The sequence below is a fragment of the Chionomys nivalis genome, chromosome 25 (assembly GCF_950005125.1).
Source record: "Chionomys nivalis chromosome 25, mChiNiv1.1, whole genome shotgun sequence".
NCBI classification, from domain to species: domain Eukaryota; kingdom Metazoa; phylum Chordata; class Mammalia; order Rodentia; family Cricetidae; genus Chionomys; species Chionomys nivalis.
In genome coordinates, this window is record NC_080110.1 from 6,636,183 (window position 1) to 6,653,191 (window position 17,009).

The following is a 17,009-nucleotide window of genomic DNA, read 5'->3' on the forward strand; positions in this document are numbered from 1 at the left end:
CAGTCCTACAAACTGCTATTGGGTAGCTACTTAGTAGGTGTGGTCTTGAGTAGTAATGAACGAGGAAAGCTCGAGTTTGGGTTTTGTAGATGGAAGAGTGGAAGTCAGGAGGAGTTAGAGCGGCGCCCAGTGAGGAAGGCTTGCCTCTCTTCCTGTGAGGAGACTGGATGGAAATTAAGGTGCGGGAGCCTAAGAGTAGAGAACTCTCGAGAGCAGAAAGGGAGGAACTAAGATAATGGGTGTTTTCCTCTTTTCCTCTTTGTTTTGGGTCTTGTCTTGCCTGCTTTGCTAGTCCACCTTGGAAGCAATCAGAGTTGAGGCCTTAGGGTCCACCTAGGAGGTGTACTTGTGTGCTAGATGCTGTGAAAGACCCTAGGGCCCAAGGGTACTTTGTGTGATTTCCCTAAGTTTATAGTGTACTTGGTCAGGTAAGATGTGTGTGTGTAAAGGGGGGGGGGGAGTGGAGACAGAGATAGAGACAGAGAAATAACTGTACATGTCAAGACTTGTATCTAGTGTCAACAATAGCCCACAAACACCAGGGAAGTTCAGAAACACAGTCTATATAATACACATCGAGGGAAGTTTGAGTTGGGTCTTGATTGCATCTTTGCAAGATTCTCTTGGAGCAAGAGAAGCAGGCACGTTTTAGAACATGCAGAGGTGTGCATACAGGAAGCTAGAGACAATAAGAGAGAAATCTAGAGAAGTAAAAGGCCTAGTTCTTGATCTAAAATCTACCCAGAGAAATTCATAGCAACACACTGAAGCAACAAGGATAGCACTCAAATATTGCTCCTGGGGTTATTTAAGGAGAAGAGAGAAAGTTTTAAGTTTCCATCATACCTAAAGGGAAATCGTAGCAGAACAGAGTGCTCTAGAGTCTCTAGAGCAGCTTCCTAGTCATCTTCACCCAACCCTCTGGAGTCCATTTAGGCTGGGAAGGCTGGATAGATAGAAACATTTAGATGGATGGATGGGTGGGTGGGTGGATGGATGGATGGATGGATGGATGGATGGATGGATAGATTGATGGGTGGATGGGTGGGTGGGTGGATGGATGGATAGATAGATTGGTAGGTGGGTGGGTGGGTGGACGGATGGATGGATGGGTGGGTGGGTGGGTGGGTGGATGGAAGGATGGATGAATGGGTGGATGGATAGATGGGTGGATGGGTGAATGGATAATTGTGAGAAGAGAAATAGCTACACACACATTACACACACATATACTTCTCCACCTCATATTTAGTGTCCTAAAACCCTGCATGATTTCTCTTCTTTGTGGCTCACATCTTATGTAACATTGTAATTGCACGTGCCGGATACCCAGTGAGTGCTCACTGAATGAGGGGTCTGATCTCCAAGGTGTAAAAGGCCAGGTAGCTGAGAAAACAATTCAGAATCAAACGTCACGACTTTCTGCTTCAGAAGTCCCTCAGCCCCTACTCTTACAGCTGTGTGTTATTGAAGTCCACGTCCTGAGAGAGAAAATGTCAGGGTCAGCAAATGGATACAAGAATCTCTGGATTTGTGGGCTCCTCAAGCGCTTCTGTGGGAAGCGTACCTTCTCTCTTCGGTGGGACGTGTGTTTCCACATTTAATCTCAGTTTTAGTTCTGTACATGAGAACAAACGCTGTGAACTCCCCCTCAGAGCCCACCCTCTGCCCTCATGCATAGCAGCGCCTGCTCGGCACTCCTGACTCTTGGTTCAAAGAGGTCATTCAGGAAACAGACAGTTCCAGCAGACTTGCATGAGAGCTTTTCTCTCTCTTTAGCTGGAAACTCTCTAGAGAGAATACAGAGGGCCAGTCACCCAGCCAATATACAAGAAAGGTCCAAACGCAGGAGGACACTCATTTCTCCTCTCCACAGTTATGAAAAACAGAAAGAAAAAGAGCACAGTCCACAGCAGTGATGACCAGAAAGCCCACCGGCTCCGCGCTGCCGCGCCTCTGATCCCTAAAGGACTTAAGCTACGTGCTCTTTATCGCATTTGTCCACTAAACCCAAACTCCACAACACAACAAATGCAAGAGGTGACCCTGAAGAATGTGACGTGAGTGTGTGATTTCCCCGGGGAATGTGGTCCAGCCAGCAATGATGGGATTGAGATTTCAGCAGAATGTGCAGACGGACTGTTGCTGCGTGACGTCTCTCCGTGACTCACGTGCATTCTCGCGATTTTAATTAGCATATTCCATATTGTGTCCACTTAAAACGACAATGTAGATGGAATTGGTAGGATAAGGGTATATTTTAAGACATGTGGAATGCGTGATATTTAGAAAAGAAATACCAACAAGGGAATGGTTAAGGAGTTATGAAACGCTGCTATGAGCCAGTGTATTGAGTTACTTTAAATGTCTGTTCAGACTTGTATATGGAGAAAAGTTCGTTGACTTTGATATGAAGTAAAAATATCAAGGTGAAAGGCGACCTTACAACATGGCCGCGATAAAACATGGCTTATCTGAACTTCACCCGCATCTGTCGACACTTGGTGCAGCCTGACATGCATGCTAAATGTTAATAGCTTGGGGATAACTAATATGCTTGCTTTTTGTATTTTGTATTTCATAAAGTATCTAGAATGGGAAAGTAGCACTGTCATTATAATCAAAGCATTGTTTAATTTTTAAAACGCAGACAAAGCGATGCATTACAGAACATTAAATTTAACATGTTTAATTTAGATCACATTCATTTTAAAAAGAAAAAGTCTCCACATACCAACTTTTAGCTCTACTCTGACATATATTCTGATGCGAGCCATTCAGTGCAAGGAGAATGTCAAGATACTGTCTGTCTGGCAGAATTCTCACAGCTAGCTCCGGACTTATAAATGACAGTCACATAATGTTACAGTGTTGACACCCAGCACGGATATTCTCCTACTGCCCAACCTTGGGACAGAGTTTCTGAGGCTGTCCTCTTTAACTGACAATGTAGAAAATTCCAGGAGGCCCATGGTGTTTAAACAGTATTCCTTGCTATGGACACAATGACTGATGTGATCATAACCATCTTTCACATATACAATAACATTGATCCCCTCTTCCTCTCGTTTCTGCCTTTGATTCCTTATCTATCTAGAACCGTTTCCTCTTGGTCCATGTTCCTCTGCAGTCAGGACCACTTTCTCATGTACATGTAATTATTTTCTTCAGTAATGGTTTGACAGTTCATCTTTTTCTCCCCAGTCTTTTCGACCTTAGAAACTCCATAAGTCATTTCCCTTTGGTATCCTCCAAATGATCTGTGACAAAAACCTAATATTTTGTTAGTTGAGCTGAATTGTCTCAATAACTTAAAATAACCAGATGTCCAAAATGTTTCCCTTGCTTTGTCTTTTTACTTTCATTTGGTCCAAAATAATGTTCATAGGATGCTGTGAAATTCTCCTCTAATACATAGCTACTGCTGGAGGCTTTCAAAGGAAGGTTGGCTTGCAGATCCTAGGGGTCTGGGATTTCACTACTTCCGAGCTCCAATTACAAAGATGCGAGAAGCTGTTCTCACTCAAGCCAGACCAGATTGCCTTGGTCTTTTAAGCCGAATTTCATTGGAATATTCTGTAATTGCTCTGCCAGTTGGATGTCTCTCAATCAACCTGAGAATTTTGAAGCCAAAAGTTACATGCCTTCTCTATTACTCTGATATTAGCTAATTTGGGTTGCATCCCGGGGAATGCTGGAAAGTTCTTGCTCTTTGCTTTTTGCTATGAGACTTGTCAAAGAAACGAGTTGTTCTAATGCTTTCGGGTGGTTGGGACTCACTAGGAGAAGCCTCCGCTTCGGTAGAATCATGACTTGATCAATGGCATGGCCGCGGCCAGAGAGTATGGAAGGAACAGCAGGGAGAGAAGCTTGGTGAGCAGTCAGTAGTGACTGAGGGCTGGGGAACCGTTCCAAGCCTTGACACCTGTGGGCAGAATGACCCACAGGTTCCTCAGTATTTCCGAGTCTCAAGTTTGGCATCATGCAAATGAGAATACCTAGGTTACCTTAATGATTTGATGAGGCATGTGTGCACATATATAGTACACTTGGCCTACTTTCTAGACCTGTGCAGGCACCGTGAATGCTGCCTCAGTCTGTGATTTGCATGTGCATCCATCCTCCTGTGTTTAGAAGGGCCTTGTTTCCTTGGTGTCGTCCATAATCTATGGCTCTTACAATCTTTCAGTCTCCTCTTCTGCAAGATTCCCTGAGTCCTGAGATGGAGACATTCCTTTAGGGCTGAGTGTCCCAAGGTCTCTCCTTCTCTGCACATCGCCCAGCTCTTTATTCATTCCCATCTGCTGCAGATAGAAGCTTCTCTGATGATGGTGGCGCAAAATACTGATCTTTGAGTACAGCAGAATGTCTTTGGGGTCATTTTATTGCTACATTCCTCTATTGAAGATCAGTATTTGGTTTTCCCCTAGGTCTCAGGCATATCTGATCTCAGGTTCTTGGCCACCTGAGCAGTATCAGGGATGAGTTCTATCTCATAAAGTGAGCCCTAAATCAGATCAGATCTTGGTTGGTGACTCCCATAAACTTTATGCCACTATTACACTAGCACATCTTGCAGACAGGAGACCGTGATAGATGGAAGGGTTTGTGACTGGATTGGTGTTTCCCTTTCCCTTTTGGGAGTGTGCAGTGTACCTTCCAGTACCATGAATACTAGTCAGTAGAGTTGAAGGCTCTAGGTACAGTTCTTGTTACACCCTCCTTTCTTCCTCCCTCCCTCCCTCTTTTCTGCCCTCCTTCCCTCTGTGTGTGTGTGTGTGTGTGTGTGTGTGTGTGTGTGTGCGCATGTTAGAGAGGGGGGAGGAAGAGAGAGATTTCTCTCTGTGTAGCCTTCTCACCTAGAGTCAAGAATTCACTACATAAAGTAGGCTGGCCTTGAACTCAGAGTGGTTCTCCCCCTTTGTCTATCAAGTACCAAGATTACTGGTGTGAAACCACCACACCCAGCATCATGCCCTTCCTCTCTGTCTTTCCAATGACCTTGCCCATTATGGGCAACAATGTCCCCTTATGTTACTGATGGAAAACTGAGGCCAGAGGAGTCAGGTCAGTTGTCTTAAACTTGAGTGTGAGAGAGGAAACCAAACACAAGAGTGAAACTACAGAGTTGTGGCTTAGTGTCAGGTTTTGGTTTGTGTTGTTTGTTTTTTAGAACATAAATTGGGTATCTTTATTAAAGATACCCAAAGATCATTTCTTAGCAGTAGTCAGGGGCCCATCGAAGCAACATGAAGACTGGGTCTGATCACTGGCTGGGGAAAGAAGAGGTGGGGATTTTAGGGGGAACAGGAATAGCATCTAATAGAAGCTCTTGGCAAAGTAATAGAGAATAAGAATAAAAGGGAATAAGAGGGGGCTGGAGAGATGATTCATTAGTCAAGGCACAGGCTGCTCTCCTAGGGGTTGCAGGTTCGATTCCCAGCACCCACATACTTCACAACCATTTGTAACTCCTTCTTCTGGCATCCTTGGGTACCAGGTGTGCAAGTGGCACACAAATACACAAGCAAGTAAAAACAAAAACTCTACACACATAAAATAAAACAAAATGAAGTGTGTTTAGACTTGCAGACTGTTTGGGAAAAGATGAGTGTTGTATGTTTTCTGAGATGGAGGAATCTTTGGTCCTGATGCTCAGAAAATGAAGCAGTTCAAGGATATAAGGACATTTCTCTGGCTTCAGTAGGTAATGCTGCCTGTGAGTTATGAGCACAGGACTATACTTCATTAGCATATTCATAATCTGCACGGAGGATTCAGTTGGAACGCTCGTCCATGTAGTGAAATGCCGAGCTGGCTAATAGAAATGCAGAAAGACAGCACCAGGCTGCGTGAGTGGGCAGAAGGATGGCAGATGGACTCCTGCGTGGACAACTGGAAGATGAGGAATTTAGGGAGAAGCGATCCAAACCAATCTCCCAAGACTACGGGGATTTGAACTGTCCACTCCAGCAAAATGAAGAGATTTGACGGCCAATACACACCTTTGTCTCATGTAGATATTCATAATCACACTGCATCTAAAAGATCAGCCTTCCATCGGGCCGACTGGAAAGGAACATCTATAAAGAGGTCATTAAAAGCAGAAAACAGTACACCACTCAAACTGACAGCCACGGTACACTTAATGCGGGAATATCCCGAGTCGTGTTTCCTCAGCATTCTTAGGCCGCGGCAATAAAGTGGGGAAAGCGCAGGTGAAATCACTGCTAGGCGAGAACTGTTTATCAAACCTCAGGAGTCCTCAGCCCGGGGGAGTGAGAATTTATAAACCACAGGGCCATGGGGACAGGTCATGCTGGTGCTCAACTTGATTAGCGTTTACCATGTGAAAGAACAGGACAGGGAGCTATTTAAAACCTAAATCAAGGCCCCCCGCAAGGCGGCTTGGGAAATAAAGGTGCTTGCGGCCAAGCCTTACAGCCTGGAATCAATCCCCTAGAACCACATGGGGGAAGGAGAAGATTGGCTCTGCCAAGTTGTCCTCTGACCTCCACGTGTGCAACATGTCACCCACATGCCCATATATACAGACATGAAATAAATAAAAATTTTTAAAAGCCTTAAACCTTAATCAGTTTAGACCAAACAACCATTAGGCAGCAAATACCCAAAATTCAAGGTAGCATAATATATTTTTATATGTGTGTATATATTATATATATGTGTGTGTGTGTTGTATATATAGCTGAAATTTGTTATATATGGTATATAAATATAATACTAATATAAATATATAAAATTTTATATAAATATCGCATAAATTTTAGTTTCTCTTCTGTAAAACTTGATAGGAATGGAAAAAATTATTTATATAACTAAAAGGTAGGTATGTGTCAAGAGCTGTTTACATCCTGGGGCACACATAGACACAGAAGGGAGAAAATGCTTTTGTGATTGTAGTCATAATTTGGAGATATGCCCAAAATGTCATAGATTTGAAACTGAATGAATGAAATATACACCCTGGCAATGCTGCAGCATGCATGGGCAGCCCGTGTATGGTGGTTCTGTTGAACTTGTCCACATTGGATTTCATAATATAAGTGGATGAGGACGACTGACCAGGTCTCTTCCTCTAGAGGGCACCAGATCTCATTACAGATGGTTGTGAGCCACCGTGTGGTTGCTTGGAATTGAACTCAGGACCTTTGGAAGAGCAGGCAATGCTCTTAACCGCTGAAGCCTTAGCATTTACCGTTCAGACAAGCCTGATTCAGCTCAGGAGACAGAGGGTAATGACTGTCAAACATTACTGGACTGGACCGGGGCCGAGGCTCCCTTGGATATCTCTTCCACAGATGCCTCTGCAGTCCTGCCCTTGAAAGTGCCCTCCTTGGACACTCAGTCTACCCCAGCACCTATTCTATTCTAGCTTGCCTGCTTTAATCCTCATCCAAGCCCAATCTCTCCTGTTCATTGAGTTCCACCCCAACCCCCCTCCCCTGCCTTGTTTCAAGGCTTGTTTGTATGTTGCAGAAATAACAGTGATAAACAAGTCCCAAGGCTCTGCTCTTAGGGACCCCACGTGGAAGCAGCTGATGCCTAAACACAAGCATTCTGACAAAGTCATTTCAAAGAATGGTTTAAAAAAAAAAAAAACCAAAACCCAAAACCGTGGTACAGTGAGTTTATAGGATTGTGGTACAGCATTTTCAGTGAAGAGGTGAAAGCAATTCTCTTCCTCAGGAGACATTTGAGTAATAGAGGGACAGAAGTATAGCTACTCGAAAGGCTACAGGTGCTAAAGCGGAGGGGGCGTGGTTGGGGGAGGTGGGGAGGGAGGGTAGAGGCCCCAGGTGAAGACAAGTGTGTGCATGCACATGCATGAGTGCATTTGTGCATGCGTGTGTGTGTGTGTGTGTGTGGCGTGTTCAGGCATACGGGCGGAGTCACTCAGGCTCACATGACTGAGTCCAGTGTGAAGGGACACACTACACCAGGCTCTTAGCCATGAGGCGAGGAGGAAGCTCGGTCTTTGTTCTAAAAGCATTAGGAACCCAGAGAGTTTTTAGGATGTCTTTGCTAAGGGCCGGTTTGTGTGTCAAGGGTCTCAGAGCCAATGTGCACAGTGAGATCTGGGCCCTCTCCACTTTCTCTACCCAGGCTCTCTGGCTTTTACTCCCTCCAACTCCTCTCTAGACCGAAGTGTGCCCCTGATTTCATACCGTGTCTCTCACAGGGTCAGGCTAACGTTGCATAAACCTCTTTGTACCATTTGTGTAGTAGGACATATACAAATTCTCTTCCCCCCCACCTTAGATAAAAGAATTAACCCAAATGCATGTTGTTTCAGGTTTTAAAGATCAGTTTGATTGGCCACAGGAAACGCATTTTGGCATCTCTGGGAGACAGACTGCATGAGGAGCCGCCACAGAAGCCCCCTCGATCCATCACCCTCAGGGTAAGTGCCACCACGCCCACATTGCTCTCCTCCCTTCTCCTCAAAAAGTATGTGGAGCAGTAAGATGGCGGAAGCCGTGGAGGAGGAACTGCAGGCCGTTTTCCTCATTGCTTGCCTTATCAATCTCCCTTTTGATTGTATCTGGTTTTCTCAATATAAATAATTCAGAGATTTAGAACTACATTATAAAGGAATAGTTTGTCTAGCCACCATCTTCTAAAGACCACCCCTTCATCCCCAGACTCCCACTCCCAAGAGAAAGGAAATGAGTTTTCTGTCAGACTCAAACCCACAGAAAAGAAATCGATCAGGAACTTCAGTTAAGTAAGAATCAATTTAAAATTAACCTCAGGGTCCTCCTGTTTTTCAAGAAATGAAAAATGACCATTTTTTTTACCCACTTCAAAAATTTAAAAAGATACTCTAAAATTTTATTTGATAAACTAACAATTGTTTCCTTCAGCTGTGTTTTTAGAAACCTGGGGTAGAGAAACTAGAGAGGTCAGAACAAAGAGGAAACTTGAGAAGGAACGGGCCCAAAGAAATCAAGAGGTTGAGGCAGAGAGCGTAGTCACAGCCCCACCCCCCTTCCCAGAAGCTCAAGCGGGCTCTTCCAAAGTCCTTTAGAAAGCCAAGGTCTCCTTTGACAGGCTCAGTCCCAGGGCAGATGTCAGGAAGGGTAGCGGAAATGATGAACACAAACACGGGTCTCTGTGCATATGGTCCTGGGGGATAAATGGGCCTGATGGGCCACAGTCAGTGTGACAGGGCGCTGGGCAGGACAGAACCTTCCAGAATGGTGAGTCTGATTTAGCTTACGAGAGGAAAGGGGGCCCATGAGATGCAAGACTCCACAAGAGGAACTGAGTACCAGGGGCGTCAGGATGAGCTAAGATAGATGTAGGCTATGTCAGGGTTTGAGGAGTAAGGAAAGCGGAGGTAGGACCCCATATTTATCCTCCTCCATAAGAGGCCTCCAATCCATCAGAACAATTAAGCTACAAAGGGCTCCTTGCCTCCCTCTTACTTCGTGGGAAGAAGGGAGGCGCCAAGCACCACCGGCGTAAGCACACTGAGAGGTCTCCTCAGACGAGCCATTTCCAGTTTACACAGCTCTCTGGCTTTCCCTTCTGAACCCCTCACACTGACTCCCAAGAAGAGACTTATGAAATAACAAAGACTGGACGGGGCAAGGAGCAGGGAGGGATTCTAGCCAGAGTGGGCCTAACTCTGCCAGAGGAAGTCAGGGGAAGAAGTGGCCTGCAGAATCTCATGGCTCCCATGTTCTTGTGGCTTGAAAAGGCCAGAGCGGCAGCCGCTGCCGTCCTTCACCCCGCTCTGGTCTGTCTGCAGCTAGGGCTGTCTTTGCTGTTGGAAAAGCATCCTCTGTCATTTATACGCATCGCTCCGCAGTCTGTACGTCGCGTGACATGCTATGTTGCCATACTGTGTCCACTCCCCAGCCCTATTGTCACACCCGCACTTCGGTAGAGAGGGACAAGACCTCCCCCCCAGTCCCATGTTAGCGGCTCGTAAAAAACGGCATCCACCACAGGGAGGATGCTCTGCCCACAGTCCCTCCCCCGGTAAACACACAAGAGTGACAGGGTGCCCCGCAGAGATGAACCTCTGCTTTCTGAGAGAGATCATTCGTAGTCCTGGTTAAAACAACAACAACAACAACATGCAATTCTTTATACCTTAAGACTTTGACCTGAAATCATTGGGAGGCAGGAGTATTGACTTGATGACACCATCTAGTAGAACATCCCAGCAGGTGAATGAGAACTACTCCCACCCACCCCCATCTCCCACCCCCCACCCCTGTAGCTTGTTGTGTTCGTATTTTCACAGTTTTTGAAACCAAAGGCTGGCCCCCCCGAGAGCACGGTATTTACTTCATGATGTATTTCCATTCAGGAAGCCAGTGGTAACCACACTCCTCCTCAGTTGTCTCCATCACTTAGCCAAAGCACTTACACTACTGGTGGCTCCCTAGACGTCCCTCACATTATCATGCAGGGCGATGCAAGGCGGAGAAGAAACGAAAACTACTTCGATGATATCCCCCGGTCAAAGCTGGAGAGGCAGATGGCTCAGGTAAGGTGTTCGTTCGAAGCCTCCGTGATGTGCTTGCCTTTCACCCACAGCAGGTCATGCGGCTAGATACTGAGCGGTCAGCTCCCCACGGACGCCCGCTTGCCCGCCATGTCGAAGTTGACCTGTGCCGTTTTATAAAGCGTTCTGCGCTCTGCGCTCTCTGGAGCTAGCTGGAACCAGCCCCCTGAGGAGGTGGATACATACGGATACATATGCGTATTGTTGAAACCCCTTCTCAGCCAATTAGTTGTAGCCAGCTGGTCTCACTGTGCCCACAAAAGTCTGCGGAAAAGGACCTGTAACTGGGGCAGGATCAGGTCACAAGGGTTTTCAGATGCAAATTGGCCGGCTGATGGAGCAGAAGTTCAGGGAGAAAGTAATAATTTCATAGGAGGACATTTCCCCCCAGGCTGACGTGTGCATATAGAGCCACCCTAGCGGGCGTCATTGCATTATCCCACGTGATCGCGATGAACAGTTAGAAAGAACAACTCTGCCTGGCACAAGTATTTGAAAAGAGCGATCTGCGGTCAGCCCTTCCCTCCTCGGGACAAATGTCCACTCAGCTGTGTCCCTGGATCTCTGTTCAGAACTTTGAGTCAGCCATAGCTAGACGATGACACATCCATGTCAGGTGGGCAGCTAGTTCTGCACCTCTGCCCCTCGTTGGGCGTTTGGGCCGCTCTGGGTAGAATCAGCTCTTCTCATTGTCGTTGGAGGTTGAGCTCGCGGCTCTGAACCTTCCTCCACCTGCCACACATTAGCTGAGAAGTCAAAGGTGAAAATTTGACTATAATTGTTTTGCCTTGGTCGTTAATTTTTTTCTCAACTGTTTAGAGAGATTGTTGTGTTTTTGAAAGTCTTTGGAAAACACTCTATATTTTAACTCAAGGAAGAAATATGTGGAGAGAAAGTTCTAGAAACCACGATCGTGCTGCTTACAACGGCCTTGGTGAAAGATGGCCTGCAAGGTTGTCTGTCAGTACTGAGGGGTGGCAGTGATGGGGCTTACGGTTTTTGTAAATAGAATGGACTATGGGAGAGGGGAGAAAAGGATAAATTTTCCTGTTCTCTGGGGTTGGGTAATTGATCTGTAAATCTGCTGCTGTTTCCGATGGGATTCTTTTACAGAGGGAGGATGGGGGCTTCCTCCCGCAAGTCTTTCTTCCATTTCCCGCTCTGAGTATTTGTGGGACACGTGTGGTTCAGTATATCTAATGGAAACACCTCGGAGACATGGTGTGCAGCCTTGAGCCATGTGGTCTTTAGTCATTAAAATCCAGTCATGTCTGGACCCTCGTCTTTAATGAGCATTAACTGCTATTGACTGAGGTACCTGCAGGAACCAGAAATTGCCTGTCTCAGCTCCCGATCATTGGTGAAATTTCTCCACCCAGGGCAGAGTCTTTTCAAAGAGGAATTAATTCCTCTTCCTCCTGTTGTCAGAGCAGAGTAACCCAGCAAAATCGTGCCCTTCCTTTCTTCTCCAGAATCCCAAACAGGGCCAGGAATACTTTTGATAACCACACTTTGTTCCCCCTGTCACCGCACCCTGAAATGCATCCCTTTCAGGAGTTCTCATGCCTTGAGAAAACTGAGTGGACCTTTATCCGGCCAGGGGAGGAAAACCCGAAAGCAGAAAGCGGGTTAGCAGGTTGATGGGCTGCGGCAGAGCCGCTGCAGGCCCACTTATTTACCTCGCGGGTTCGACTAACAGCGATCGGATGACTGATAGAGAAGGGCTCCATCGGCAGCCCGGAGCTTATTAGACGCCTTCTAGAATCCCGCAGTTCAATATAGCACTTTAGCTGCAGAGGAGGAAAAAAAAAAAAAAGATGGCTCTACCGGAATCTGATCAATAAGAAAAAGAGATTCTGGGATTGCAGCTCTCTAGGCTGTATTCATTTCAGTTTGGGAATTGGTTTAGAGAATGTGTTCGCAAGGACAAAAACCCACGGCGTAATAAATGCATGCTGCTTAAAATAGTGCTGATCCAGAACTTTAACCATCCAAAATATAAAGGACTTGGTGATTTCGTTATTTGTACAGTGCAGTTAGCCTGCCTTTAATTACAGTCAGCGGCTCAGTTGATGCTTCGTTTTGTTCTGTTTCTTAATCTTCCCCCATTTGGAGTTGGGGGTCGTTCACTGCACAAATTTTTTTAAATCTGTTGGCTTTTATTCAGCTGTCTGAAACACTGGCCCCGGACCGTGTCTTCCCCCTGAACTTATATATTGGGCTTCTCAACTTGGGTTTCAAAGGGTTGGAAATAGCAGTTAAAAACCCTCTAAGAGGGGCTAGAGAGATGGCTCAGAGGTTAAGAGCACTGGCTGCTCTTCAGGAGGTCCCGAGTTCAATTCCCAGCAACCACATGGTGGCTCACAACCATCTGTAATGAGATCTGGTGCCCTCTTCTGGCCTGCAGTCATACATGGAGTCTGAACACTGTGTACATAATAAATAAAACTTTAAAAAAAAAAAAAAAAAAAAAAAAAAAAAAAAAAAACCTCTAAGAAAACAGCTCTCCAACCAGCAGCATGGTTCCGGTGCCCCTCCCCCGAGGGTTTCTCCCAAGAGGCTTACAACTTAATCCCCTCTGTATTTCCCATAAAATATGGAAGTCCACCTTTAAGCTCGATTTCTTTTCTGCTAAAAGGAGAGAGAGAGAGAGAGAGAGAGAGAGAGAGAGAGAGAGAGAGAGAGAGAGAGAGAGAGAGAGAGAGAGAGAGACACTGAGACTCATTTGGTAGGAGATCCCCCAAGACAGTGTCTCATGATGCTTGGAAACCCTCTACATCGTCCCATTCCTCTGAGCCCCTTCACAGAGATTTGGAATGCCAGCCCGAGGCCAGAAACCTTCCGGTTCTAAGTGGCTGCAGTAGCTCAGGGGACTTTTGCCTTCTTGAAATCTGCCCAGAAGATCTACTTTGAAAAAAGTCTAAGTTAAAAATTAAATTGAGGTCAGCATGATATCCATTCCACCCGTCAAACTTGTTGGTTAGCAGGTGTGGAAACGGTGATGCCAGGGTCCTATTTAATCCCTGTTTCTAATCTAAACCACTATGGAATAGCTCTGCCTTGGACCAGCAAGATGGCTTAGTGGGTCAGGGCGCCCACCACCAAGCATGCCAACCTGAGCTTCATCCCTGGAACTTACATGTGGAAAGAGAAAAATCAACTCGCTCCCCTCCTCTGACTTCCACACATGTACTGTGGCATGATACACTCGCATGCACACACATACATATACACACACACACAGGCACACACATACATACATATGCATGAACACAAAGAATAGAGAGGGATGGATGGATGGATGGATGGATGGATGGATGGATGGATGGAAGATAGACAGACAGACAGACAGACAGACAGACAATGCCTGTCCCTGGGAATTACTAAACAAGTCTCCATTTCCCTACCCCTAAGAAATAAATGTCACCCTCATACTTAGATAACTATACCTTCATGTGTGTGGTGCTTTTTGATTTCCAGAGGACCCTGGCAACTGTTTTACCTGTTTTAGCATAAGTAAGGTGCCCTGCACACTGCTGGTGTGCATGTCATACGTGGCAGGGCAGCATCATGTTCTAATTTCTGTGAAGCTGAGACAGTAGACGTGAATATGGGAGATAGACCAGATGGAGGAAAGCGTCCCCACTGCTCAGAGCCTAATCGCAGGAGTCCCCACATGCTGAAATGCAGTGGCCATTTGTAGAAGACTTTCCTTTGCTGGAATTCACGAGAAAAAATGAAATACTGCATATCTTTTCCGAAATATCTGAACAGCAAGAGGAACACGTTCGTCTGCACCAACAACAGCTCAGATGTTACCAAGGAAAACCCACAGTGTGGAATTCCTTGTGTTTTGAATGCTCTCATTGTTATGAAAAGAAAACAAAGCCCCACAATATTGCCTGGAGCAGATACTAGGCACTCTAAAGACCTTTTCCAAATTGTTTCTAATTCATTAGAAAGTTAATTCAGTCGAAAGCCTAATATTTCTTGATCTGCGAAGAATTACTTAATATGTATGACTAGATCAATTACTCCCTCATTTGAAAGTACTTTGCATGCATTATTTCCACAGATCTTCTTTCTTTTGATATTATTAAAGGGAAGGAAATAGAAGCATCCATGCGGAGGCCCTGCTACCTCCGTCCCTGCTGGTCTCTGCTAGTCCCTACTGGTCTCTGCCAGTCCCTACTGGGTTTTCCTGTCCATTTCTCTCATTTAACCGCCAAATACTCCGTCCGCACTGAGGTGGGTGAGGTCTTTACCTCACGGTAAATAAATGGCAGCTTACTGTCACTCATACTTTCTGTCAGACTTCTTGCCCAATAGCCCCTGATGTCCAGTGCTATAAAATAGTTTGGTAACAGTTCAACAAATATCAATTTCCCATGTGTTGTGATGGATTGTGTATATATAGGTACACGTAGCAGAAGAAAAGGTCATGAATAGCTTAGTGGAAACATTATGAATCAGGTCATGGTGGCTCAGGAAGCCTGTTAGGTAAAAAGTTGTAAGGTTTATAGCAGATAAAGACCCTTGAAGCAGGTGGTAGTGGAGCACACCTTTAGTCCCAGCACTTAAGAGGCAGGGGCAGGCGGGTGTCTGTGAGTTGGAGATCAGCCTGGTCTTCAGAGCGAGTTCCAGGACAGCTGGGGCTACACAGAGAAACTCTGTCCTGAAAAACAAACAAAGCAGAGACGCTTTCCACCTTGGCAGCACTCTGTCTCCCCATGTCTTTGAAAAGATCTGTTTGTGGATGCAGAGTACATTCTGTCCACAGAATGTACCAAAAAAAAAAAAGATAGATGCTTGATAAATAACATAGATGTTTGATAGGCAGATGGATGATAAGATAGATGATAGGTGATGATTGATAAGTAGATAGATGGTAGATAAGATAGATGATTGATAGATGATAGATGATAGATAGATAGATAGATAGATAGATAGATAGATAGATAGATAGATGATAGAAATTGTCTTAGTTACTCTTTTATTGTTATGATAAGACAACAAATCCAAGTAAACTTATTGAAGAAAGAGGCTATTTAGGACTTACAGTTTCAGAGGGTTAGTTGATGACCACCATGGCAGGGAGCATGGCAGCAGGCAGGAAGACATGTCACTAGATCAGTAGCTAAAGCTTATACCTTAAGACTCAGCTACAAGACACAGAGAGAGAGAGAGAGAGAGAGAGAGAGAGAGAGAGAGAGAGAGAGAGCGTTAAGTGGAAAAGGTGTGGGTTTTTGAAACTTTAAAGCCCACCCCCACAGTGACACACTTCCTCCAAGAAAGCCACACCTTCTAATCCTTCCCAGATAGTTCCACCAACAGGGGACCAAGCACCTTAATACATGAATGAGCCTATGTTGGAATCCATCTCTGCTAATTCAAGTCACAAAAGAATACAAGCAAGAAAATCCTATGGAAATAATATATTGTAACATGATTGTCTAAAACATTAAATGAGATGAGGATTTTTTTCTTACATGAAATTTAGAACTTGTATATTTGTGTGTCGCATGTGTGTGTGCATGTGTGCAGAAGGGCACATATACATCTGTGCTCGTTGAGACCAGAGGGTGGCATTGGGTGTCTTCCTCAATCAGCCCACATGTATTTGTTGTTGTTTTTTAGACACAGTCTTTCCCTGAACCTGGAGCTCACTGAGTTTGCTAGGCTGGCTGGCCAGTGAGCCCCAGGGATCCACCTGTCTCCTCCTCAGTGCTGGGTGACAGGGCGCACACTGGCATGCAGACATTGAACATGGGTGCTGGGGATCCCCACTCAGGTTCATGCTTTCTTGGCAAGATGACCGAGTTATCACATCAGCCCTGAAATTTAGGACTTTTAAAAAACACATAGTACATAATTTTTTTTAACTAGAGAACTTCAGACATCCCCAAGAAGCTCTTATCCCTCTCTGATATAGAAGACAGCTTGTTATTTCTTTATATCATCCTGTTTCTCCAGAGAAAAAAAAAAAGACTACCCAGTGCTCAGCGGTTTTGGAAGTTACAGAATGAACTTTCAGAAAATAACAGCTCTTTTGGAAAAAAAAATTTATTGCTGTATTAACATCAGGTACTTTCTAATGTCCATCCCTTAGTGGCTCCATTTTAATTTAGATTTTTTTCAGCAGAGAGGACCTATTTATAAACGCTTTGCCTGTCCATGATTTCAAATTTTTCTTCCGTGGTCTAAAGAGAAACTCTTCGGACTTAAGCATGGACAGGTAACATGGAACCAAAAGGAAGGTTAGGAATAAACCCTTTGGCATCAGGAGCTTCCTGATGCTCGACAGCTGGCCAGGTTGACAAGCTGACACCTCAGCTCAGCCATGGTTTGAGATGTTGGTGCTGTCTTTGAGCCCAGACTGACCACTCCTGCTACTGAAGACCTCACACCATGCACCGGGAGAAAACAGTGCTTCTGGGCTCAGATACAAACTCCTGGAGTGCTGTGT

General features: G+C 45.3%; 1 protein-coding gene across 8 annotated transcripts in view; it reads left to right on the top strand.

Moving 5' to 3' along the window:
* The window catches only part of Anks1b (ankyrin repeat and sterile alpha motif domain containing 1B), an 866,240-nt gene that overhangs the window by 780,643 nt on the left and 68,588 nt on the right, over positions 1 to 17,009 (top strand). For 5 of the 8 annotated variants that reach the window (XM_057757559.1, XM_057757560.1, XM_057757563.1 and 2 more), the window contains 2 exons: positions 8,318 to 8,425; positions 10,346 to 10,525. In XM_057757559.1, coding sequence (XP_057613542.1) covers positions 8,318 to 8,425; positions 10,346 to 10,525 — 288 coding nt within the window. The remainder of the gene's footprint in view (positions 1 to 8,317; positions 8,426 to 10,345; positions 10,526 to 17,009) is intronic. The other 3 variants (XM_057757561.1, XM_057757567.1, XM_057757565.1) reach the window with 1 other exon arrangement.